Here is a 23,439-nt window from a genome sequence, read left to right as displayed (position 1 = left end):
CAAAACTCAAGACGCCATTCACCTACGGCAAAACATGCAGGTAGGTAAATGTATTTCGATAAACCCGCCCCTTACGTACCACGGACCAATGAAAATGCCACTTTGTGTTTCATAAGCCAATGAAAACGTGGCTCCATGTACAGCGCTGGGTGTGCGTACTAATGTCACGTACTTGTGGAGTGTATTAAATAATTTATGTACATGTATACGAATTTATTATTTTTCACCACAGAAAAATTCTACTGACCTACATGTGTAAATCAATCCGCCGTTCAAAAAATAAAATAAATGTACATGTAACTGGACCACGGTATGTGTTACACGGCATATATTCAGTGATGTAAACATGCCCGATTAGATAATGTTCTCTGGCGTATATACCAGTAGTATGGCGTTTGGTCCCAGCAAATTACTTGTGAGAGATATGAACTTGTGTGTCTAGAACCAATACAGCAAGAACATCCTCCTAGAAAGCAAAAAACTATTAGTCGACTCTAACTTTTGTGGGAGCGCTGTATGGGGGGCACCGTATGACAAGTGAAAAAGCGATAGACACCCAGCGAGACCGCTAAGCAGCTAAACAAACAAGGACTGTGTGGCACCAGCTAGCAGCGAAGGGCAAGGAGATGTCAGCGTGTCGTCTGCAGCGGTTTTGGACTCTGTGGAAACAACACGTTGACGAATACGTTATAGGAGTTAAAAGCCATGAAGTAGGAGGAATCCCACGGAGCGCGGTTTGTTGTAGCCCCTACACCGGACACGTTAGGATGGGCTGAGAAATGGAGGCCGGACTGTCGTTTCTACACGCAGAAGGACAAACCCAGTCCAGACAACAGACAAGTGGGGTTATCAGCCTGGGCCCAGAAGACTCCATTCCTTTTAACTGACAGTCGCCACACAGCCAAACTCCGCGGACTGGTCATTACATTGTCCGGGGCGGTATAAGAGGATGTGGATGAAAGCGTGTTTATTAGCGAGTTAGCCACCGATCTGTAGCGTTTCCATTCAACTGAAAACATCCAAATTGCTAACCTGCTGGCTACTTTAAAGCCGGCTGGCTAGTAGAAACTTATAAGAACGGCTCGTTGGATTAGAGGTTACACATTTACAGGAAAGTAAGTGGATATTATAAATAAATATTGGCCGTTCACCAAAGGCATCAGACCATACTTCAGTGTTATACACCAACGGGAGGCCATTGTTTGTAACCGTCTAGCTGTCGCTAGCATGTGCAAAAAGATTATTTATATCCGTTAATGTATTGTATGTGAGTCTTATTTTAGTTTAACATTTTATCCATTGTTAGCAAGCAAAGAATTCCCACGATTTACACTGCCAGTTAGTATTTACTGTAGCGTTATAACGTTGCTAAAACGATGTATCACGAAGTACGTTGCTAGCTGAAATTCTTACAACATAGCTATTTGCTGGCAACTTACCTTCAACGTAATAAAACAATTGTAGGTCTATGAGAGTTTTAATTTAGGTCCGCTTAACACGGTTAGTGCCTTAACCGGCCAGGTGTAGAAGTAACGTGCAGTCTTACGTAGCGATGGCTACCTTAGGCGGCTGCGGGATTTATTCAGACAGCGACATTATTTATTGAAATACTAGTTACTTTAGGCAGTCATTCACTAAAATCAACTATTTGTTGAATAAAGTTTTATGACCAACATAAACGCCTAAAAGTTCACCACTCTACTGTCCGTAAATACACCTTATGGATGTTGCTAGGTAAGTATTAGTTAACCTATTTTTGTTAATCCACAGTATAAACTAAGTAATTTTACATTTCTTTGAGGAGGCGATAGGGGTACCAACGATAGCAGTAGGAAAGACTGGATATAAAATAGAATTCCCAGGCCACCCCTGATTACTTAATGCTACATTCTGCCGATTTTGGATCAGCGTGATCCCACGCATATTCTTCTCAAAAATCACACAATAAATGGGCCAAACTGACTTCGGATCAGTCGTCGAGCGTGTGATGCATTTACGCCTCCCATGCTTCCTTTTCTGTGATCCGAGAGGAGGCGCTAGGGAGGCCTGCGTGGAACGGAATATTACAGTGGTTCCACACTGGGACTGGGAGAAAGAGTAGGGACTAAAGGGGTTACATTGTGGTTGGTGCATTTGTTGTCTTGTATGTAACTGTGATGGTAATGGATTAGTACATATACATATTTTACTTCGAGTGGTGGTGGAATCTGATTGTTGCTGCATTGCAAGGAGGAGTATTTGGTCTGGCTCACTTAGCCTGAGCCGAGGACAGAGGTGGGCCTGCATTGTTTTTGGTGTGGTCGTTTAAGCACCTCGATGTGTTTGATCGTCGTCGTTGATGTTACGGACGTCGAACCAGTCACGCTTACACACGCGTGTTTATTAAAGAGCATTTGCTTAAGTCTCCGGTGTGACTAGCAGTGTGATAAGGCTTCCTTTTTGTCGCCAGTGCCAGTGTTCGTCGGCTATCCTAGAAATCTGTGAGCTTGTAGAGCACGGCGACTAGAGGCCAAACGGAAATGGTTTGTGTACGTGCGCGAGCGAGCATACCTCGTCTCCATCTTAATGGTCTGAATAGCAGCACGTTTTGATGCAGTTAAACATACTGGTTTTGTTTATGTATGTGAACCGACATTGTAAATGCCGACGTGTGAATTGACACAGTAAAAGTCGCTGGGGCGCACATTTGTACAGCAGTTCCATCTCTTTACAGTTATGAAATGTGATGCAAGTTTGCATTGTGCCAACGTGCTGACGCTTTAGTTTCCTTATTTCTTTCTAGAAATGGACGGGGAGGATTTCGTGCCACCGCCTGAATGCCCCGTTTTTGAACCGTCGTGGGAGGAGTTCGCAGATCCAATGGGTTACATAGCCAAGATCCGTCCCATCGCCGAGAAATCCGGAATTTGCAAGATCCGCCCTCCTCCGGTAAGAAGTGGTACAGTTTTATTGGCGATGTGCCTTTCTGTGTCTATTTCATCATGGTTTCTATAATGAAATCTAGGACAGGGGAGGCCAATCTTATCCGCAAAGGGCTGGTGTGTATGCGGGCTTTCACTGCAACTCCCTAATTAGATTACTAATTAGAGGACTGATTGGCTGAAGAGTCCTCACACCTGGGTTTCTACAGCTGACCTACAGGTTATCCCAAAAACCTGCATACACACCAGCCCTTTGCGGATAAGATTGGCCTCCCCTGATCTAGGACAATCAATCCCGTGAGATCTGGTTCTCAGTTTAGTTTTATATAAGTTATCTGCTTCTGGAAACAAGTCAAAGATATTATATAGTTTTTATTTTCTTATATGTGTGATACTTAAATGGTAACTTATTAAATGAAATTTGATAAATGAAGTTTTACTTTTTTAAAGAGTATTCACTTGAATATAATGACATTTCTTTGCGGCAGTCGTGGTGTAAGGAAGATTCTTATCATGCAATCAGAATTAGTGTGTAGACTCACTGGTGCTTATTGTCTGCGTGACATCAGTTAAGATACAGGTAGTTAGAGTGTATTTCATTAGGTCACATGTGGGTAAACTGTAGCAAAATATTGCTTTTGCAGCGTTTATGGTGTATTATAACACCATAAATGTTCAGATTGAACAGGACATGTCTATTTTATACTTGATAGACCTCAGTTGGTTAGATTTTATGAAAGATACAGATGAATTAAAACTTTTAATATTCAGTTTACATTAGGCGTGCTGGCTGGAGTTGTAGAAAAGCCTGCTAGAGACTGATGTATTCATTTTCTGTAGTTTTTATGAGAAGTAATTTTAAAAGTCAGACAAAATAGCAGTGGTATAAAACAGTTTGAGTTTCTGAGAGCATACTTGTTTAGCTGAATTCCAGCTGGAAGCCTACAGTGCATCTGACCTGAATTGTGGTTTGAAAAGTCGCATTTTCTCTGTCATCCGTAAGAACATCAGCAGAGGCCACGCTTGACAAGCTTGATTTCAGACATTTCATGAGGTGGTAGGATGCACATGCTGTTACGGTGGAGCATAATGACCTAGACCTGGGTCTGACCATAAGTGAAGTTCAGAAGATGTAGATGTGCTGCTTGTTTGGCAGCCTTGAATGCTGATACCATGTGTTTGACCTTGGTAAGTGGGTTTTAACTGGCAGTTGATGGGTTAAGGTGAGGAATAATAAAATGCAAATAATTCAGAAGGTCAAACACCAAGACATGCAGTGTCATTTTGAATGAGCCCAGTGGTCTAATGATGGCTGCGGTAACGTGATACAGGGATGATGGACCATGCCAGCATCTGCTATACAGCACTGAACCAGGGCCAGGTTCCCCAGATATTATGCACAAAGCATTTGCGGAAGTTGCATCAGTGCTGTGGGCTGGTTGGGACCAAAACTGTCAGTGAGTGTCGTGTCAAGGTCCTTTGGTGCCTTTTATGGTGCTGCAGTCCTATTGTTCAGAGAAATTGTAAGGGCAGCCTTGGAAAGTGTGTTCATGATGGCAGTGCTGTATTTCAAAATGAACTTTGTAGATTTAAAATTCTGATACGGTAAACAACCTTACCGGCTGTGACAATGTCAATGATGATATCGCGAACATCAGATTTGTCACAGTCACTTTCCAGCACACATTATATTTCTATTTTATTTACTGTATTTTTTCATATCTTTATTTTTAATTCCATTCTTTTAACTTGTTATATCTTCTTATTGCACGTTTCTTCACCTTTTGTGTCTTGATCTACAGACTGTGGCAAATCAGGAACAGGAAGTAGCCAGTATGAATTTGTTTTTTTGTAACACTGATTCATTTTGGAATGGCTTTGTAAGAGCTTGGTCTATTTTGTCATCCTCTGGCTTTTAAGGTAAAAACCTTTTGGCCTTGTTTTGGTGTGTAGAATGACCTTCCTGTTCCAGTGGGCCTTTTCAGTTTGAAGTGCATTTAGGAATGAAGTGGAATGCATTTTATCACAGTTGTCTTGGCACAGAATAGCATCTGTGAAAACCTGAGTGCAGAGCTTTGGAGGAAGATATTAATCGGCATGTTGCTCCTTTACGTATGACAGCAATACCATGTACATTAATTAGTTTTCCTGGAATAGGAAAGACATGTAAATGCACACTTTAATGTAGCTGGGGAAGGGTGGTAGCCTGAATATTAAAAACCTGGTTAGCCTAATATTTAATGTCCTTTCTCAACATTAGCTTAATGTTTGTTTATAGTATTTGAGCTGTCATTCAGGATACTATTTGTGTAAGCATATGTAGTTTCTACAGTGGGCTTTATGGAGTACAGTAAAACCTCCCTTATCCGGGCAGAATGGGACTGAGGGGTAACCGTAAGAAATGCCCGTAACTTACAAATGCATGTACAGAAAACGTACATGTACATGTGTACACATACAAACTATATGATATTTACCACAGGTAACAAGCTTCGTCCAGCTTTTGGAAATTTGTAACAATACAATGCTTCTTAGTTAATGCAGGATTAGAGCTAGTTGTCACATGCTTCTCTTTCGTTCAGTCCTGGCTCCTTTCTGTGTAGTGTTCGCACGCTCTCCTCGTGTTCGCGTGGATTTTCGCCGGGGGCTCTGGTTTTCTCCCACGGTCCAAAAGCGTGCAGGATAGGTTGATTGGTGTATCTAAATTGGCCCTGTGTGTGTGTGTTCGTGTGTGTGCGCGCGCCCTGTGGTGTATTGCCGCATGCCCAGGGTTGGTTCCTGCCGGCACCCGTTGTTCCCAGGATAGGCTCTGGTCCCCCCCATGACCCCAGTTGGGATTAAGCGGTTTCAGAAAATGGATGGATGTAGACTTAGCCACTCCAAAATAGTCTGCAACAACTCTGTGTGATTTTCCTTGTCACATCTCTAATGATATTGAGTTTCTTTTGGAGGGACATGACACTACGCTTCCTTTTTGAAGCCATGGATTTTGCACAGCTAATTTGTGCATGCGCATGCCTAGAGCTGCCTGGTACAGGGAGGTGCCCGTATATTGGAGATCTGGATAAGGGAGGTTTGACTGTATATAGAAATGCATGTATCAGTTATTTACTTTTACAGTTCATAAAGTGAGCTTTCTGTGGTGGTACCCTTAAATGTTGCCTATATGCAGTTGAGTACAGCAGTTAAAATTGTTAGATCAAGTTTTATGCAAGTTTTCCTTTAGTATATGTTTGTTGTATCTGCTGATACGAGTGGTAATCAGAATAATTCATGTTGTCTCGCTGCACTCTTTATTTTTCATTTATTAACTTTTTACAAAGTGCACGTGTTACTAAGTTCAGAATGTATTTGAAAATAATGTCAGTGACCCAGGCTTATATTTTTGCCTTGTTTCTCAATGCACTTTCCTCCTTTCATTTTTCATTCATTAATTGTTTTTTAACCCTCAGGACTGGCAGCCCCCATTTGCTGTTGAGGTGGATAACTTCCACTTCACCCCCAGAATCCAGAGGCTCAATGAGTTGGAGGTCTGTCCTCTGTACAGTTTAGTTGGAGTGTGTTATGTAGTGTTATATTTTGTGTTTAGTTTGTAGTGTGAGTAGTTCGACCAGATTTATTCCATTAGTAGTCCTTCCTCATCATTGATTGCTTTTTTGTGCATTTCTATGTTTAGGCGGAGACCCGTGTGAAGCTAAACTATCTGGATCGCATTGCCAAGTTCTGGGAGATCCAGAGCTCCTCCCTAAAAATTCCCAACATCGAGAGACGGATATTGGACCTTTTTAGCTTGTCCAAGGTCTGGAGACAGACAGACACACACACACACACACACACACACACACACACACACACACACACACACACAAATCAGTGTTGACAACTGTTTGTCTGAGCTGTAATTTCACTGGGTGAGATGCATTATTGCACCAACTATAAGCATTGCATTAACGGGCTTTGTTAGAAATGTTGGCATGTTTTTACTGAAAGTCTGCCGAAGTTCTTGTGAGTCAAATATCCATTCCTTGTGTATGGCATTTTTCCACCATAAGCTTCCCAAAAAGCATCCTAATTTTACTGTCCCATTATGATGCCGATATGAAATGACTTCATAAGAGTAAAAACTGAATGATGGTCCTTATTCAAGTAGAGCAAACTTTTTTTACAACCTAAATAATTATGTCATGGCAGACGCAACACGTTTTGCCTTTTTCCTGATGGCCATGGAGCAGGTCACACTTCGTATGCTCGAAAGTGGGATAGAATCTCTTGGTCACCTGGTACCGATGAGTATTGACTGTAGGTATGGTGTGTTACAGATTGTGGCTGACGAAGGAGGCTTTGAGTCTGTCTGTAAGGAGAGGCGATGGGCTCGTGTGGCCCAGAAGTTGGGGTACCCACCCGGGAAGAACATCGGCTCCCTGCTGCGCTCTCACTATGAGAGGATCATATACCCCTTTGAGGTGTTCCAGTCAGGCGCCATTTTGCCAATGAAGGTCCTATAATCTTCTACTATTCCTCTACAAAATTATCAATGTCCTGGTGGCCTTTAAATGATAGAAACGTCCAGCCTGGCAAGTCGACTATGGCTCTGCATGCTAGTCTGTGTAAACCAGAGGAGCCTGGTTACTCCCATATGAGTGTCCTATGCTGTTGGTCATGGTGGCTAATATCATTCTCCTCTCTCCTTTAGCAGTGCAAACCAAGGCCATATGACAGTGAAGAGGTCGATAAGGAGTACAAGCCCCACTCCATCCCCCTCCGCCAGTCAGTCCAGCCTTCCAAGACCAGCAGCTATGGGCGCCGAGCCAATCGCCTACAGCCAGATGTGAGTGATTCTGTCCTTGATGTGCCCTGCTGTTGCCAATTGCAGCTCATCTGCAGCACACAGTACATAAGTCCTTGTAAGGTCTAATCCTTTCAGCTAGCACTGCTGTCTGACTGACCTTTTTATTCTGCATATTTGGGTATCTCAGTACTTTTTCAACTGACTTTATTGTAAACAATTGGAAAAAATCGATTTTCTGTGGTATACTGTGTAGATTGCACTGCCATTGCAATTCAATGCACGCTTTTTTGGTTTTGTTTTTCTTATAATAAACACAATGAAGCAGCTATTAAGAGATGGAATGTGGTAAACCAGTTTGTCCTCCTTTCGGTGTTCTCTGGGTGTTGAATTTGTCTGGCTGCCAGGGCAATGAAACACTAAACAATAGTTTGCAGGCTACCTTCAGAAAGATCGCAGACTGCACGCTGATGGGAAATGCAGGGCAGGTGGCAGCATTTGTAGATTGTTTTTTCATGGTCTGATGAAATAGTGCATCAAAGGTGGGTGACTGGTGTACCAGAGGAACGAAAACGGTCAGCTGGCTGGCTGATATGAGCCTTGTAGGTTCATGTTATGCTGGTATATGCTACAGAGATTTAAACCTTTTATTTCATGCATTATCCAAGTCATTTGCCTGTATGGGTGCTGTAGCAGTATTCTTCAGCGGATATATGATAGCTTTGTCCTCTGTCAAAAAGATGTGGCTTGAGCTTTGCAGCAGGGAACTGCTCTTTGGGTTTTACAGGAACGTGGTTTGCGGTTGTGAGTTTGTGGTTCTCAGTCCACCTTGCCACTGTGCCACCCCCACACTGCCTCACAATGCGTGCTAACCGCTTCAAATTGGGGGTTTTCGATTTCACCAATATTGAACTATCTACAGAATTTGGGCATTATTGATGTGAGTTCAGTAGTATAACCTCTGCTCGGAATAAAGCCTCTTAAGAACCAAAATTATTTGTGAATATCACTTTTTCTTCTGTTATAGTCATTCTGTTTGAAATGTGCTTGAAGTATGTATTAAATCCATATCCGTACAAGCAGGTGTTTAAGCTAATCATTAAACCTCACTTCCTTTGTCACTGGGGCCTGCTTCTGGGCTAGTTGAAGTTGAGATCACATTTTTAAACAAAGCTAGCCCATCAAAAATAGTGATTGGAGTTGACATATTTTCACAATTGTTCCCTAAAGCAGTGTTTTAATGATATAACAGATCTTCATTTTCCATCTTTGTTCACAGTCTCCTCACTTGGTGTGGGGAATTGTAGAGGGCTTTACTCTGCCTGGGGAGCGAGTTGATTGTTGTTGGCTGAGATCATCACTTAGGAAGAAAACGGGGCATCTAAACAGTTTGGTATGAGACCTGATATGGCTGCCAAGTCAGATGCCTGTCACCTGCTGCTGGTTATGCCACCCGATCGCTGTTTATCCCAGTGAACAATGTGCTGCAGTCCCGTCAGGCTGTGGACCTCCTCTTCTTCCACACTGTTCCTCCATATGTGTCCTCCATCTTTTACATGTCTATTATGTATTTTTTGCCTTTGCTCAGCTTTGGAGAGATGGGAATGAAGCACAAATGAGCCAATTAAAAATGACACTGACAAACTGATATGCTTTTTGTTTTAGACAGTTCTGCTTTCAGTTTTTATTTATGAACAAGTGCTGTTCTCTAGTCTTCCCTTTTAATTAATTGTATTGCATTGCTGAAGTTATCCAAAGTTAACTGCAGTTGTGCCCTAGTTGTACAACTATAGTTTGTTGCCGCGATTTGAGTTAAGTGTACTGCTCAAGTACTATACTCCGCTCCATACATTGACTGTAAAAGTGAGTTTCATTCAGGAATTACATTTTTGGATCCACTTGCACTTTACGTGGCTACCCTGCTGATTAGTTTAATAATTAGTTATTAACATATCGTACATAAAGCTTCTTTACACTTATTTTATGTGCCAAAACGTACTTAGAGCAGATTGACCTCTTACAGAAGTATGTGGCTTCCTGCTTTATGTAACTTTTTGATATATGTTCTGTAATAACTTATATTGCAAGAAGTAGATGTTCAAGCCAGTGTTAATTTCATAATGTACTAACTTCTAGTCTTGTGTTGCTCTGACATATCGGGAGTAACTGTGACTAATGCATCAAGTTCCATGTGAATTCTGAAATCAAACGATTATGCTTCTGAAATCAGTGGGCTTCAGTGTTGATTTTTAGTGCCTCCTTTTACCTGTACCCCCCGCCAGTCCGTCTTTACCCCCGTCCGCCGCCATTTTGCCATTCTCGCGCTCCTTCTGTTCACCCATATGTCCCATTGCCGTGTCTCTCCTGTCTGAGCCCCGCCTCCCTCAGTCCATTGTTGCTGTTGTCTCCCCATGCAGGGTCCCGACGACTTGTCCTCCCACACCCTCTCTGACGGCTCCCGACACACTTCGGTATTGCCTCTCTCCCTCGGCCCTCCTCTCCCCTCACACGCCGTCTCCATTGCCCATCTCCATCATGGCTTTCCGGGTGCCTTTAGGAACCCTCTCTGTCTCCCTGCCTCTGTTCCCCCCTCCGCCTTTCTCCCGGCCAGCCGGGATCTGTGTGCTTATTGATGTTGTGGGGCTTTGGCTGACCGTCCCCCTTTGAGGCTGCGTGTTTGTGGGCCCTGTTCAGTGTGTCTCTTGCCTGCACATGCTGAGCGCAGGAGCCCAGGCTCTCGCGGGTTATCTGGTCCCCCTCCATCCCGAGCAGGATCGGAGAAGGGCAGCTCACATATGCTTCCTACAAATGTTCTACTGAACTGTTTGTCAGTATTAGCAAGTGTTATAAATATGCAGCATTTTAGTTTGATTCTTTTTTTGGGGGGGGGGGGCTAAATTGTTTTTTTTTGTGCTGCCATCTAATGAAAGATTAAGACAGTGCCAGGATCAGTGCTATAAAAACAGAGAAAACGCACAATACAGACACACACCTGTTAAACAGCCCTAGCTAATGGGCTGCAGGGACGGAGGCCAATGACAGTGGGACCCTACTGTCTCGCATTGGCAGTACCTGCTCGTCTGTGGCATCCTGCTTTGCCCACCTGTGCTCCTCTTTGGACAGACTGCCAGCCATCCCTCTGTCTCAGCATGGCTGCTCATCTTCAGCCTCCATCTGCTTGTCTTATGGTCAGCAGTCAGTTGCCATCGGGTTGGCCTTTCACTACCCGTGGAAAGTCGTTTAAAAAAAAAAAAAAAAAAAAAACCCTGTCCTGCTGAGTACCGGTACAGGTCTTGTCAGGTGAACTTACACCCTCTGTCACCCCCTCCCCACCCCAGCCGGAGCCCACTGAAGAAGATATAGAAAAGAATCCTGAGCTGAAGAAGCTACAGATTTATGGGGCTGGACCCAAGATGATGGGCCTGGGGCTGATGGCACGGGACAAGGGGAACCGAAGGAAAGGTAGGGGGGTGTCTGTGGACCGGGGGTCCTGCTTCATTTTGATGGGGAATGGGCTGTGGTCGTAACAGCCTTTGGGGCTTTTTATTCATTCCCCCCCAGATGAACTGCCGCAGACAGTGATTGTGCGGGACAGTGTTGTGGTTAAAGATGAACCTGGAGAGGACAGGGGGGAGGGCAAAATGCCCCTGGCACCCACAGACAGGACAGTAAAGGGGGAGCCTGGGGACAACTACAGCGACGATGGCGACAGGGAGGAGCCATGCACCAAGATGACCATGAGGCTGAGGCGCAACATGAGCAACGCGCAGTTTGTGAGTGTGGGAGCGTGTGGGAGCGTGTGGGAGCGTGTGGGAGCGGGAGGGAGCGAGGGAGGGAGCGAGGGGGCGGGAGGATGGGAGGGAGCGAGAGGGAGCCGGAGGGGGCGAGGGAGGGGGCGGGAGGATGGGAGGGAGCGAGAGGGAGCCGGAGGGAGCGAGGGAGGGAGCGAGGGGGCGGGAGGATGGGAGGGAGCGAGAGGGAGCCGGAGGGGGCGAGGGAGGGAGCGAGAGGGAGCCGGAGAGGGCGAGGGAGGGAGCGAGAGGGAGCCGGAGGGGGCGAGGGAGGGAGCGAGAGGGAGCGAGAGGGCGAGGGAGGGAGCGAGAGGGAGCCGGAGGGGGCGAGGGAGGGAGCGAGAGGGAGCCGGAGGGGGCGAGGGAGGGAGCGAGAGGGCGGGAGGGAGCCCCAAGCAAGACGGTGGTCTGTCTGCCCGCAGGTGGACTCCTTCGTGTGTCGGATGTGCGGCCGGGGCGATGAGGACGAGAAGCTGCTGCTGTGCGACGGCTGCGATGACAACTACCACACCTTCTGCCTACTGCCGCCACTCAGCGAGCCGCCCAAGGGTGACTGGCGCTGTCCCAAGTGTGTGGCGGAGGTAAGGCTCCAGAGCCGGGCCTGGGCGCAGCCGCGTGGAACCACGCCGCCAGTCTGACTGCCGTCCTCTCTGTCAGGAGTGCAAGAGGCCGGCAGAGGCCTTTGGCTTTGAGCAGGCCACTCGGGAGTACACCCTGCAGAGCTTCGGGGAGATGGCCGACACCTTCAAGGCCGACTACTTCAACATGCCCGTCCACGTGAGTGACGACGCCGTGTTCGTGGCGCGGCCATGCACCCGAAGGATGGGACGAGGAAGGAGAGCATCGGCCCGCGTGCCCGTGTGACCGCGTGCCCGCGTGCCCTGTCTACACTGCAGATGGTGCCCACGGAGCTGGTGGAGCGGGAGTTCTGGAGGCTGGTCAGCAGCATAGAGGAGGACGTCACCGTGGAGTACGGGGCCGACATCCACTCCAAGGAGTTCGGCAGTGGATTCCCGATGAACAACGGCAGGCGGCAGCTGACGGTGGAGGAGCAGGTGAGGCCGGCCGCCCTGCGTCACATTCACGCCATCGACCCTGTGCTCTTTTAGTGTCGCAGTAGCCATTCACCCCTGGCACGGTCTCCCCCCTCTACTTGGCTTTTAAACATACTGCTGCTCACCACTGCTGATATTTCTGTGTGTGTAGTGTGTAGTAACCCGGCCCCGCTGCCCTTGCTTGCCCCAGGAGTACGCCCGCAGCGGGTGGAACCTGAACGTCATGCCTGTGTTGGAGCAGTCTGTCCTTTGCCACATCAACGCCGACATCTCGGGCATGAAGGTGCCCTGGCTCTACGTGGGCATGGTCTTCTCCGCCTTCTGCTGGCACATCGAGGACCACTGGAGTTACTCCATCAACTATCTGCACTGGTAATTTCCTCTGCGACATCCGCGTTCAGCCACGTGGCTATAGGCACCGCTCTTCTGGCGGTGTCCCAGCTGCTCTCGAGACTCCCAGTCACGGCACTGCCTCTGTGGGCCTCACTAGGGGGGAGCCCAAGACGTGGTACGGGGTTCCCGGATCAGCGGCCGAGTCGCTGGAGGAGGTGATGAAGAAAATCACCCCTGAGCTGTTTGAGTTCCAGCCCGACCTGCTGCACCAGCTGGTCACCATCATGAACCCCAACATCCTCATGGCTCACGGGGTGCCGGTCAGTGCGCCCTCATCCTGCCTGCTGCCATTTTCATGCGGTTCCCATGACAACCAAACCATAAGGTTTCGGGCACGGTTGGCAGAGACCGTGCTGTAACTCGACCTTTTTGCTGCACCTGCTTTTAGGTGGTCCGTACCAACCAGTGCGCGGGGGAGTTTGTTATTACCTTCCCCCGGGCGTACCACGCTGGCTTTAACCAGGGGTACAACTTTGCAGAGGCTGTCAACTTCTGCACGGCCGACTGGGTAAGTTTGCTCTGTCAGGCTCCCCTGAACTGTTTATTATAACTTATCTGTACTGACTCCTAGTGATGACCATACACCACACTGCCTTGTTAAAGCCCATCTGCACGTTAAAACCAGTGGCCTCTCTTCCAGCTGCCAGCAGGACGCTCCTGCATCGAGCATTACCGCCGCCTGCGCAGATACTGCGTGTTTTCGCATGAGGAGCTGGCCTGCAAGATGGCCGCCTGTGCAGAGAGGCTGGACCTGAACCTGGCTGCTGCTACTCACAGGGAGATATTCAGCATCGTGCAGGAGGAGAGGCAGCTACGCAAGAAGCTGCTGGAGAGGGTAAGAGAGCAGAGCTTATATGTGACACAAGGAGAGGAGCCTGATCACATCAGCAAGCACCAAGCAGCAACCTTGAAAGTGAAGCTTTTTGTGTTTTTCATTTAACGTGCTCATACAAAACAGTGGAGAGGATGAGTTTCACATTTTCCCTGTTAAGCACCAATTTACAGGGACAACTGCTACAACAAAGCGATCCAATGGATACAGTACAGGAGGGTTCAGTCTGTTGTTGCACTTCAGCACTTCCTGCCTCCTCCAGTTGCTTTGACTCACCACCTCCACAATCTGATTATCTCTCTGAACCGATCATTTTTTTGTTCTGCCCTCAGAACATTTTTTGTTTAAGGAAAACTCCCATGAGCCACTTCAGTGCCTGTCAGTCACCTGCACCGCATTGTGATTGGCCGAGATCCTGAGGGGCAGTGTTGTCCAGGTGCATCCCCAAAGTTCCTCCCCACCCTCACTGCCTTGCAGTTCCCAGCTGCCCAGCTTCCCAGCTTCCCAGTCAGGCCTCCAGATTCTTCCATGCAGGAGGTTCTGACATAATGACGAGATCTGTATGTACAATTCAGTGAAGTGCAGAAGCCACAGGCTGGTTTACCTGTAGCCGACGTGAGCCTGAAGCATGGTGGGTGATGACTGACACTGCAAAGCAACCAGTGTTAGGGTTGTTTTCAAATGTGTTTAAAGTATTTTTCAGCAACACACAGGTGCAGGGGAAAAGGTTCTGGCAGTTCAGCTGTTACATTACGTGTGTCTCCAGAGCAATATTGGGAAATAGACAGAGATGCCTGCATAACCCGTATATCTCGTCGGCTCGTGCGTTTTTCGCATGTTTAGTTTTGCATAGCAAAGTAACACGCCTCGACGTGCCGGTCCAGGAAGGAGCGCCCGATAGTTAGCTAGCTCAGTTAGCCCTCGTGCTTTGATGGGGAAGTGCTGATTTTATTGGTGTAACAAGTCAGAACAGAAATCTGGTTCAGTTGTCTGCGACTCAATACCTTCATTCCCACTCAAATTTAAGGAAATCAGACAAAAACCGATAAAAGCCTCACAAATTGACACACCAGTCACATTACTGTCACTCTGCTTACTGTAATATTTTCTCAGGTTATGGTCCACTCCAGTGGCCTGTACTACAAAGCGGGTTTACTGGCTTATCGGGGTAACTTGTCGGATTTCAGGTACCACAGTTTAAATGGCCTTCATACTCATTCACTTACATTTTGCCCAGACTACCTTAAAACCAACAGGGGTACAAGAAGCGTATCAGTGAAATTTCATATGAATGTAGCAGAAAAGTTTTAATCGTTGAAGAGAAGCTTGATCCTACAAAGTTTTTAACGTGATGATTTGGTTAGGTTTTACCCCGCCTATTTTTTTTTTCCCCATAGCCCCAGTAATTTTCATTACACTGTTCTGCATATTATGACATTTTACTGAAACTCATCTGTCTGCACCTAAAAAAAAATAAAGCGTGGGTTAGACGGAGGTTATATGAATACATAATTCTTAGCCATTGTTTGTAATAGTTGCTCTCCAGGTTCCTAGTTTAAAAGCTTATAATGTGCACACACCATATTGAAAGACTTTATTTTGTACCTGCTGTTACATTTAGTATCATAATGATTTTGTTAATTACGTAATAAGGTACCTGGGACCTGTTCTGCACACCATTTTAACAACTAAAAATGTTTATATATAGATGTTGTAAATGGAGCGAATCAAAATAAAACGGGTTGTACTGAAGCCTCACAGCAGGTTAGAGTGAAAGCGGCACAGCTGCACTTTCTAGGCTCTGCTTTACACCACAGGAATCTGGAGGGTAAGCAGGTCCCCTCCGTACCACCCAGGATGATCTTTGGGTTTCTCTTCTCCCTCCACTGCCCTTGGGCTTTGATACTGCGCAATAGCAGGTGGGGGTTAGCCTGAGTAATGCAGCTGGGGAGGGACAGACGGTGTTTAGACAAGCTGCATCTCCAGGGACTCCTACCAGAGCGGATGTCTCCCTTCAGAAGTGACGCCGTTCCTGGTAGACAGCGGCTCTTAAGTGTGCTTGGATTAATGCAGTGGTTCCCAAACTTTCTCTAGATAGGAACATTATTGAGCCCCCCCCCCCCCCCATTCAAACTACACAGGTTCAGATTCAAACTTTATTTGAAATACAACTCCCTTTTCTAATTGAGCGAAACAAATGCAATTACAAAATACAAATCGTTCAATTTCACCACTGTGGGAGAAAAAAGAGCAATCAATTAAAAATAAAAGTCCAGCATGAGTTTGAAATTATGCTAATGCAGATTTAACGTTCCTGTTAATATTCAGTGGAGTACACAAATTAAAGTTTGTCTTACGATTACCGCCTTTTGTTTTTAATGATAACCGCCGGTTTCAGCCTATACTATAGCACAAAACAACACTAAATCATACCCATTAATTGGAGTGAAGTGATTATTTTAGGGTGGCACATGCCCCTGAGGATATCCCATTGGTGCGCCCCTCCGCAATACCTCTATGCCCCCCAGTTTGGGAGCCACTGGATTCATGAGAGGTGACACTGCTGGGAGGGGCCAGCAGTCAGCCTCATCTGTCCAGCTACACGCCGCTTTCTATGCCAGTAACACAAGCTTGCTGACATTACCTGTGTGTGTGTGTGTGTGTGTGTGTGTGTGTGTGGACAGGGCATCACGGAGGCAGAGCGCGAGGCCTTCGAGCTCCTCCCTGACGACGAGAGGCAGTGTGACAAATGCAAGACGACCTGCTTCCTGTCTGCTCTGGCCTGCTATAACTGCCCCCAGCGCCTGACCTGCCTCTACCACACGCAGGACCTCTGCGGCTGCCCCACCAACAAACACTACCTCAGGTAGTGGCCGTCGAACCCGAGCTGGCGTCCCTGGCCCAAGCCGGGGGGGGGTAGGGTGGCGTGTTATAAAGGTGCTGTCTCTGCCTTGGCAGGTACAGATACACTCTGGATGAGCTGCTGTCCATGCTGCACCGCCTCAAGGTGCGAGCCGAATCCTTCGATTCCTGGGCGAACAAAGTGAAGGAGGCACTGGAGAATGAGGGGGGCGCGAAAAAAGGTGAGGGGGCCACAACTTTTTTTCTTCTCTGTTTTTGTGTCACTTCATTAATGTAACACTTAAAATGCACACAGCATGAAAAGGGACACAGATGGGTTCATAGGTAGCAGCCTGTACATGTGCTCTTTCTGAGATTCGATCCCACAACCTTTCTGCTGTTGGCGTAATGCTTTACTTGTTGAGCTGCAGGGTTTCCGAGAGGCCTTTGGATCAAAGGCCCCTGGGAGAGCTCACACGCTGGATGCCGATGCCTTCCTTTTGTCCCTTTCTCAAGCTCTTTGCCTTTTCCCCAGCAGACGTGGAAGAGCTGGAAGCGCTGAAGATGGAAGCCGCTGAGAAGAAGTTCCCCAACAACGACCTTCTCCAGCGGCTAAACGTCGCGTTGAGTGACTTTCAGCACTGCGAGAGCGTCAGCACCGAGCTGCTGAGCAGCTCACATGGCAGGTAACCGGCTCTGAGCGGCCGTCTCCGGTGAGTGCGTGCGGGTCGCAGGGCTAACCGTGTGTGCACACAGGGGGATGACCCTGGCCGAGTTCAGGGCTCTGGTGGAGAAGATGAGCGGCCTGCCCTGCCTGTTCAGCCCTCTGGAGCAGGTGCAGGTGAGTCCGCCCACACGTCACCGAATCCCCGCATGTCCGTCACTGGGCACTGGGCTTGGCATGGGCGCCGCCGCCTTTGTGACGTTCTTTTCATTTGGGTTATGTATGACCTCATGGGAATGTCCTGGAGGCTTAAATCATGATGTAATGTATGGATTAACACAGTCAAAGCTGTAAGGGCGACTTAATGTAATTTCTCCTTCCCTGATGAGCTAATCGAACGGTGACATTTATAGGGACGTCCCAATCCATATTTTACATGCATACACACACACACACACATACGGTTCTGCATTCTTCATCTGAGTAAGACTTGCAGTTTCATCGTATTCTTCCTTGTGTGCCTAATTAGCTCGTTGTATTAAACAACCCTTTGCGCTCACCTACAGAGAACAAGTTGACGGAGGCGTAAAGAGTACTTCCCCACCGGGGTCAATAAGTGTCAAGTACCATTACTTTGAGTTTCCAGTTTAAAAAATTTCCGCACGGCTGACATCTTGATAGTATGTTTGTAGCCATGTGCCTCAGGCTTACAGCAGCGTGTGTCAGAACCTTACAGTCTGCACAACTAATCTAAATGGGACGGACACAGGAAATGAAATAAATTGGGCTTTGGGTTGGGCTGTAGTAGCTGGTAACGAGTAATTTAAAAAATGCCTGGACTGGGCCTGATTCCTGTCTTTATCGGCTGGGGATGTTAGATATTAACACCCAGGTTATCACTAATGATGCCCCCGCCTATGTCAGATTCAGCAGGCTTTGATAAGTTAGCATTGCTGTGTGCAGAAAGGGCCTCGATCGAGGTCACTGAGGATCCCCGACCCGCTGAGTCTGTGTCTCGGTCACTTTGCTTTCCCAGGCCTTGCTCCTGTCAGTTGAGCAGTTCCAGAGCCGGTCCCAGGCCTTCCTGGACAGCTGCGACTGCAGCCGGGCCCCACCCCCCTCGGAGCAGCTGCAGGCCTTGCTGGAGCATGGGGAGAGGCTGGCCGCCGAGCCCCCCGCCCTGGGGCTGCTGCGGGGCCTGCGGGAGCAGGGTCACTGGCTGGGGGAGGTGCAGCGGGCCCTGGGCCGGCAGGGAGGCGAGGCGCCAGCGTCAGTCACACTGAGCGTCCTGCGTAACCTGATGGAGGCTGGCTGTAACGTGCCGCAGAGCAGCGCTGTGGAGACGGCCATGGCCGAGCTGCAGGAGCTGCTCACCATCGCCGAGCGCTGGGAGGAGAAGGCGCAGATCTGCCTGGAGCACAGGTGACGTCTCTCTCCGGGGCACTCGTGCAGCACTGCGCCGGGGAGACTGGCCCTTTGACCTGAGAGAAGCAGCCTGTGCTACAGCTATAACTGCAGCCTCTTCCTCTGGCGCCTGCAGGCAGAAGCACCCGCTCTCCACACTGGAGGCCATCGTCAGCGAAGCTACGATGATCCCTGTGCAGCTGCCCAACATCCTGTCCCTGCAGAGCTGCCTGAGCCGGGCTCGGGCCTGGGTCACCGACTTGGAGGAGATCCAGGTACGCCGGAACGTTCTGGCTCCCGCTGGCCGTGCCTGCAGTCGCTCATGCCACTGAACGGCGGCGGCTTCTCTGCTCCCGCCCGCAGAACGGGGAGCACTACCCCTGCCTGGACGACCTGGAGGGGCTGGTGGCCATCGGCAGGGACTTACCCGTGCAGATGGAGGAACTCAGGCAGCTGGAGCTCCAGGTGGCCAGCGCCCATTCATGGAGAGAGAAAGCCAGCAAGACCTTCCTCAAGAAGAACTCACAGCAGAGCCTGCTGGAGGTGGGGACGAGGGGAGGCCGGTGGGGTGGGTCTGTGCCAGCGGGCTGTGAGGACGCAGCTTGCTCCGCCTGTGCATCTCTGAACCAGGCTGCTGTGTGCTGTAGGTGCTGTGTCCCTGCGTGGATAGGAAGCGGCAGCGGCGCGACGGGAGAGTGTCCAAAGCCGACTCGGACAGTCTGGGTCTCACGGCGCAGGACCTGCGGGATCCAGCTGCCATCGTGAGTGTTTGCACGCCTGTGCATATCGCTGCCTCTGGCTCAGACCGTCGGCCGTGGGGCCGGTCATCAAGGCGTAGTTATGTGTAGAAGCCTGTCCCTTATTTGTGTCTATATGTGTAAGAAGATGAGTGGAATTACTGCCAGAACTGAATAAAGCTCATGTCTGTTGTGATGAATGTCACTCATATGGCCGCATCACCCACTTACTGGAGTCTGCATCTCTCTCGTAATGCGTTTCTGCTCCTCCTGCTTCTCTGTTTAACGGCCTGTCACCTTCTGCTCCTCTGCTACATGGCACCCCCCTGTCAGGTGTCTGCCTTCAAAGAAGGAGAAAGGAGGGAGAAGGAGGCCGTACAGCGGCTCCAGGAGGTCAACTTGGCCAAGCCGGGACTCACGAATGGCGACAGTGAGGCATGGTGGAGGGGGAGGCAGGGTAGCGTGGAGCAGGATGCCTGCAGCCCCTTGGCGGACTCCAGAAAGGACAAAGCAGTTATCGACCTGACCGAGACTCCTGAGCAGCCGCCGCCTCCGGACGCCCCTGAGGTCTGCGTGTGTGGGCAGCCCCCCCGACCCCCCATCCTCCGCTGCCACCTCTGCCAGGACTGGTTCCATGGCGGCTGTGTCCCCTTTCCCTCCCTCTCGCTCCCCGCCAATTCCCTCTGCTGGTGGGACTGGGACACGCGTTTTCTGTGCCCACTGTGCCAGCGCTCACGCCGCCCGCGGCTAGAGACCATCCTGGCGCTGCTGGTGGCGCTGCAGAAGCTTCCAGTGCGGCTCCCTGAGGGCGAGGCGCTGCAGTGCCTGACGGAGAGGGCCATCGGTTGGCAGGGCCGTGCCAGGCAGGCGCTCGACAGCCCCGAGCTGAGGGCAGCACTGCAGACGCTGCGGGCGCTCCAGGAGACTCTGCGGGGGATGGGCGACTGTGGGGGTGGGGGCGGGGCCAAGGATGACGTCATAGTGCTGTCGGACTCTGATGGAGCGGAAAAGGGCGACCGGGAGGACGGCGTAATAGACCTGACGGAGGATGACGACCCCCGCAGGAAGGGGGTGAGAGGATCTTGCTTCATCTTTCCCTTTCTGAGTGGGTGTGATGGTGTTTCAGGCTGTTTTCATGGGCTGTTCTCTTTACAGGCTGAATGTGAAAATGGACACAGCAGGAAAGGGGGCACAAATGGGGTCAAAGGTCAGAGCCTGTATATAATTTTTTATTCCGATACAAGTTTTCTGTGATTTCCGTAAATAGCGTGAGTCTCGGGTGGTGACATTAGCTTACTGCTGCTGGCCTATTCTGGCCATAATGGTGCCCAATGCGGATTTTCTTCTCCCGGCCCGTGTGAGTGCCCTCACCGGGTGTCCCCTTGACGTCCCAGGCACCGAATCCCTGCTCGCCCTGCTTCCCTGTCTGAGGGGTCCCGTCATAGAGCTCTCCTCTGACACCCGAATTCAGCTGGAGGCCCTGCAGCTTGAGGGCGACATGCTGGAGGTCACCCTGGACCAGACGCAAGTCATCCACCGGCTCCTGCAAGCAGCGTCTGAGCCCCCCCGCCACACGCTGCGCAGTCTCATACTGGTGAGGGGGAGGGAGCAGAAACGTGGACGTCTGGGAGTCCCCGAGAACCTTATGGAGTATGACGCCATATATAACCAGATTTTAACTTTGTTGTCCTCCCGTCTCTTTTTCACCTGCCATTCTGTGGCTGTTCCCGCTCCCCTCTGCTGCCGAAGATCCGGTTGCAGGAGCAGGGGGGCGCCGGGCGTGCCGGCCGGGCAAAGGACTCTAAAAGGAAGCGAAAGAGCCAAAGAGGTGAGGGAGAGGCGGAGCAAACCACCACCCCCCAAGATGTCTCGGAGTCGAAGAAAACGCGTCCTCTGAAGCCGGAGCTCCCTCAGACACTTTCCCAGACGCTCTGAGGTGAGGCGCTCGCTGGGGGGGGGGGGGGGCGGGTTTAATAAAGGTTATGTCTTATTCCTGATGTTTATTACACAGCTGCTGCTGTTTTGGATGTAATCCGTTATGAATTTGCACGTTACGTCCTGCTTTGCTTGGCATTAATATACCAAGGCTTAGGGAGGGAGACGCTGGGAGTTGGACTTGGTTTTGTTTGTCTTTTAATGGCGATATAATCTGTATGTCCAAGTTTTAAGAAGTGAAATGCTGTAATTGAAGGGGAACCATCAGGAATATTTCCAGAAAACCATAAAATGGCATTAAATACAGCTGTGTATGTAAAGCTGTTTTTGTTTTCGATATGTGCGATATTATCTGGAGATTAGTAGAGCTGAAGATGTTTGGGTGGGATCTTAAACTGCTGCTCTGTATTGTGAAGTTTCACGTATCCAGCAAGCGACTGTTGTATATACAGGATACCGGCAGTCATGGAAAACCTGGAAAAGTTTTGGAATTTTTAAATAATTTTTCCAGGCCCTGGATAAGTTTTGGAATTCTTGGCTAGAGAGGGAAAGTTTTGAATACTAGCCTTGTTCAGTTTTGTTTCCCGCTTCGGAAATGTACGAGCGGAAGTCAGTAGTTAATTTTGGTCTAACTACAATAGTTAGACCCAAGATTTCAGGTACTAGATTTTATTTTGTTATTTTTCTTTATACAAATACTGTTGTATCTACTTTCGTTTTACAAACTTGTGGGTTTTGGAAATTTTTCTTCTGGTACTGGAAAAGTCATGGAAATTTATTCTGCCAGAATTGGGGGAAACCTGTATATAGTAATCTTGCATGTACATATATATATATCTGGCGTATTGTTTCACCAGCTTTTTTTGACCATGTATTTTTCAAAAGTAATGAACAAGGTTTTCTTTGTTTTCCCCGCCCAGATCTTGTGATGAGTTGGTGATGGGGACAGTCAGGAGGACCCAACAGAGGGTCTGTCACACTTGGCGGGGGGATGAAATGGCAGCCGATGATGGGAGGGCTCTGGCCGGACACACCTTGGCATTATCCCCAGTTTGTCGGTCCTCTTACATTGACGAGTTTCTGCTTTTGTTGTTCACTTGTACACTCCCGCTCTCCGCCTCTCCGAGCTCGCCGTCGTCCTCCCCCGGCCCGCCGGGCCGCCACGGCTCTCGGTCAAACCTACCCGCTCCTGCTCTCACGGCACAGTCCTGCACTCCTCTTCACCTCTTGCCGGATTCTCATCCCGGTTTGCATCCGGAGCCGGTGCGAGTGGGATCGTTTTCTATCAGACCCCTTAGAGCACAGCACATCCCAGTCTCTTTGTGAATACTTTTTTTTTTTTTTTTTTGAACGACAGTATCTGAAATATACCATGTTCGCAACTTGCTAATTTTCTACCTGGTACCCTGTTCCCAGGGGCAGTTTGTAATGGATCGTGCTTCTGAAGGACATACTGAGAATAAAAGGAAACGATTGTAAGTTCCTTGGTGCTACTTCACTCTCAACAGGTCATCTTTTCTTTTATCCCTCCAATCCCCCGTCCTTGTTCCTCTCTGCCTCCTTTTCTTATTCGCTCAAGTTGTTGTAAGCTTCACATTTTCTCCACACCCTTGGTTTCTTATGGGTTCCGATAGTTTGTTGTTATTATTGATAATATGGTATTGATAAAAATGCAGACACGCGGTTGTGTGTTTGTGTATAAAGCTTCTTTTTGATGTTGCCCTTAGTTCCCTTTCTCCTTGTTAGAAAAATAAAGGTTCAGTATTGTTTTAGGAAATTGGCTCCTCATTTGGCTCCTGTCACTACTGCCTGCTCGGAGTTGCAGACTCATGTCACCCAAGTAACGGTGTAAAAAACAAGTGAACCTTAAAAATCAGAAGATGCTGTGTCTGTACACATCATTAACTCTGTTATGATATTCAGATCTAGCATAAAAGGAAGCAGTTGTAAGTTCCTTCACTACTACTTCCCTGTCCCCAAACAGGTCATCTATTCTTTGTATCTCCCTGTAGCCTTGCCGCCCCCCCTTTTTAAATGGACTTCCCCCCGCTTCGTAGAACAGGCCACTGGTTTCTCCATG

General features: G+C 48.7%; 1 protein-coding gene across 13 annotated transcripts; it reads left to right on the top strand.

Moving 5' to 3' along the window:
* Window positions 1–339: 339 nt before the first annotated feature.
* On the top strand, window positions 340–23,136 carry LOC111847775 (lysine-specific demethylase 5C-like). 13 transcript variants are annotated; one of them, XM_023819274.2, is made up of 29 exons: window positions 341–1,734; window positions 2,783–2,928; window positions 6,374–6,451; window positions 6,598–6,720; window positions 7,241–7,417; window positions 7,615–7,749; window positions 10,125–10,178; window positions 11,046–11,169; window positions 11,269–11,480; window positions 11,921–12,079; window positions 12,156–12,275; window positions 12,395–12,553; window positions 12,744–12,925; window positions 13,044–13,206; window positions 13,335–13,454; window positions 13,587–13,781; window positions 16,463–16,644; window positions 16,737–16,861; window positions 17,155–17,305; window positions 17,376–17,460; window positions 18,320–18,705; window positions 18,824–18,962; window positions 19,051–19,230; window positions 19,335–19,448; window positions 19,758–20,495; window positions 20,580–20,631; window positions 20,819–21,018; window positions 21,174–21,360; window positions 22,280–23,136. In XM_023819274.2, exons 1-28 carry the CDS (start codon window positions 1,725–1,727, stop codon window positions 21,357–21,359), a joined length of 4,695 nt encoding a protein of 1,564 aa, XP_023675042.1. In that variant the 5' UTR covers window positions 341–1,724; the 3' UTR covers window position 21,360; window positions 22,280–23,136. The 13 variants fall into 13 exon arrangements, with proteins under 13 accessions (XP_023675037.1, XP_023675034.1, XP_023675032.1 ...); XM_023819269.2 differs by having other exon boundaries at window positions 340–1,115; window positions 19,758–20,631; XM_023819266.2 differs by having other exon boundaries at window positions 340–1,734; window positions 7,618–7,749; window positions 19,758–20,631.
* The last annotated feature ends 303 nt before the right edge of the window (window positions 23,137–23,439 follow it).

This window comes from Paramormyrops kingsleyae, chromosome 6, assembly GCF_048594095.1.
Source record: "Paramormyrops kingsleyae isolate MSU_618 chromosome 6, PKINGS_0.4, whole genome shotgun sequence".
In the NCBI taxonomy this organism is placed as follows: Eukaryota; Metazoa; Chordata; class Actinopteri; order Osteoglossiformes; family Mormyridae; genus Paramormyrops; species Paramormyrops kingsleyae.
This window is presented reverse-complemented; position numbering and strand designations above follow the sequence as displayed.

Bases quoted from the DNA above. Each gene is read 5' to 3' on its own strand.
- LOC111847775 (XM_023819264.2), top strand. The intron at 10,179-11,045 runs GTATTGCCTCTC...TCCCCACCCCAG, and splicing joins ACGGCTCCCGACACACTTCG to CCGGAGCCCACTGAAGAAGA. The intron at 13,782-16,462 runs GTAAGAGAGCAG...GTGTGTGGACAG, and splicing joins GCAAGAAGCTGCTGGAGAGG to GGCATCACGGAGGCAGAGCG.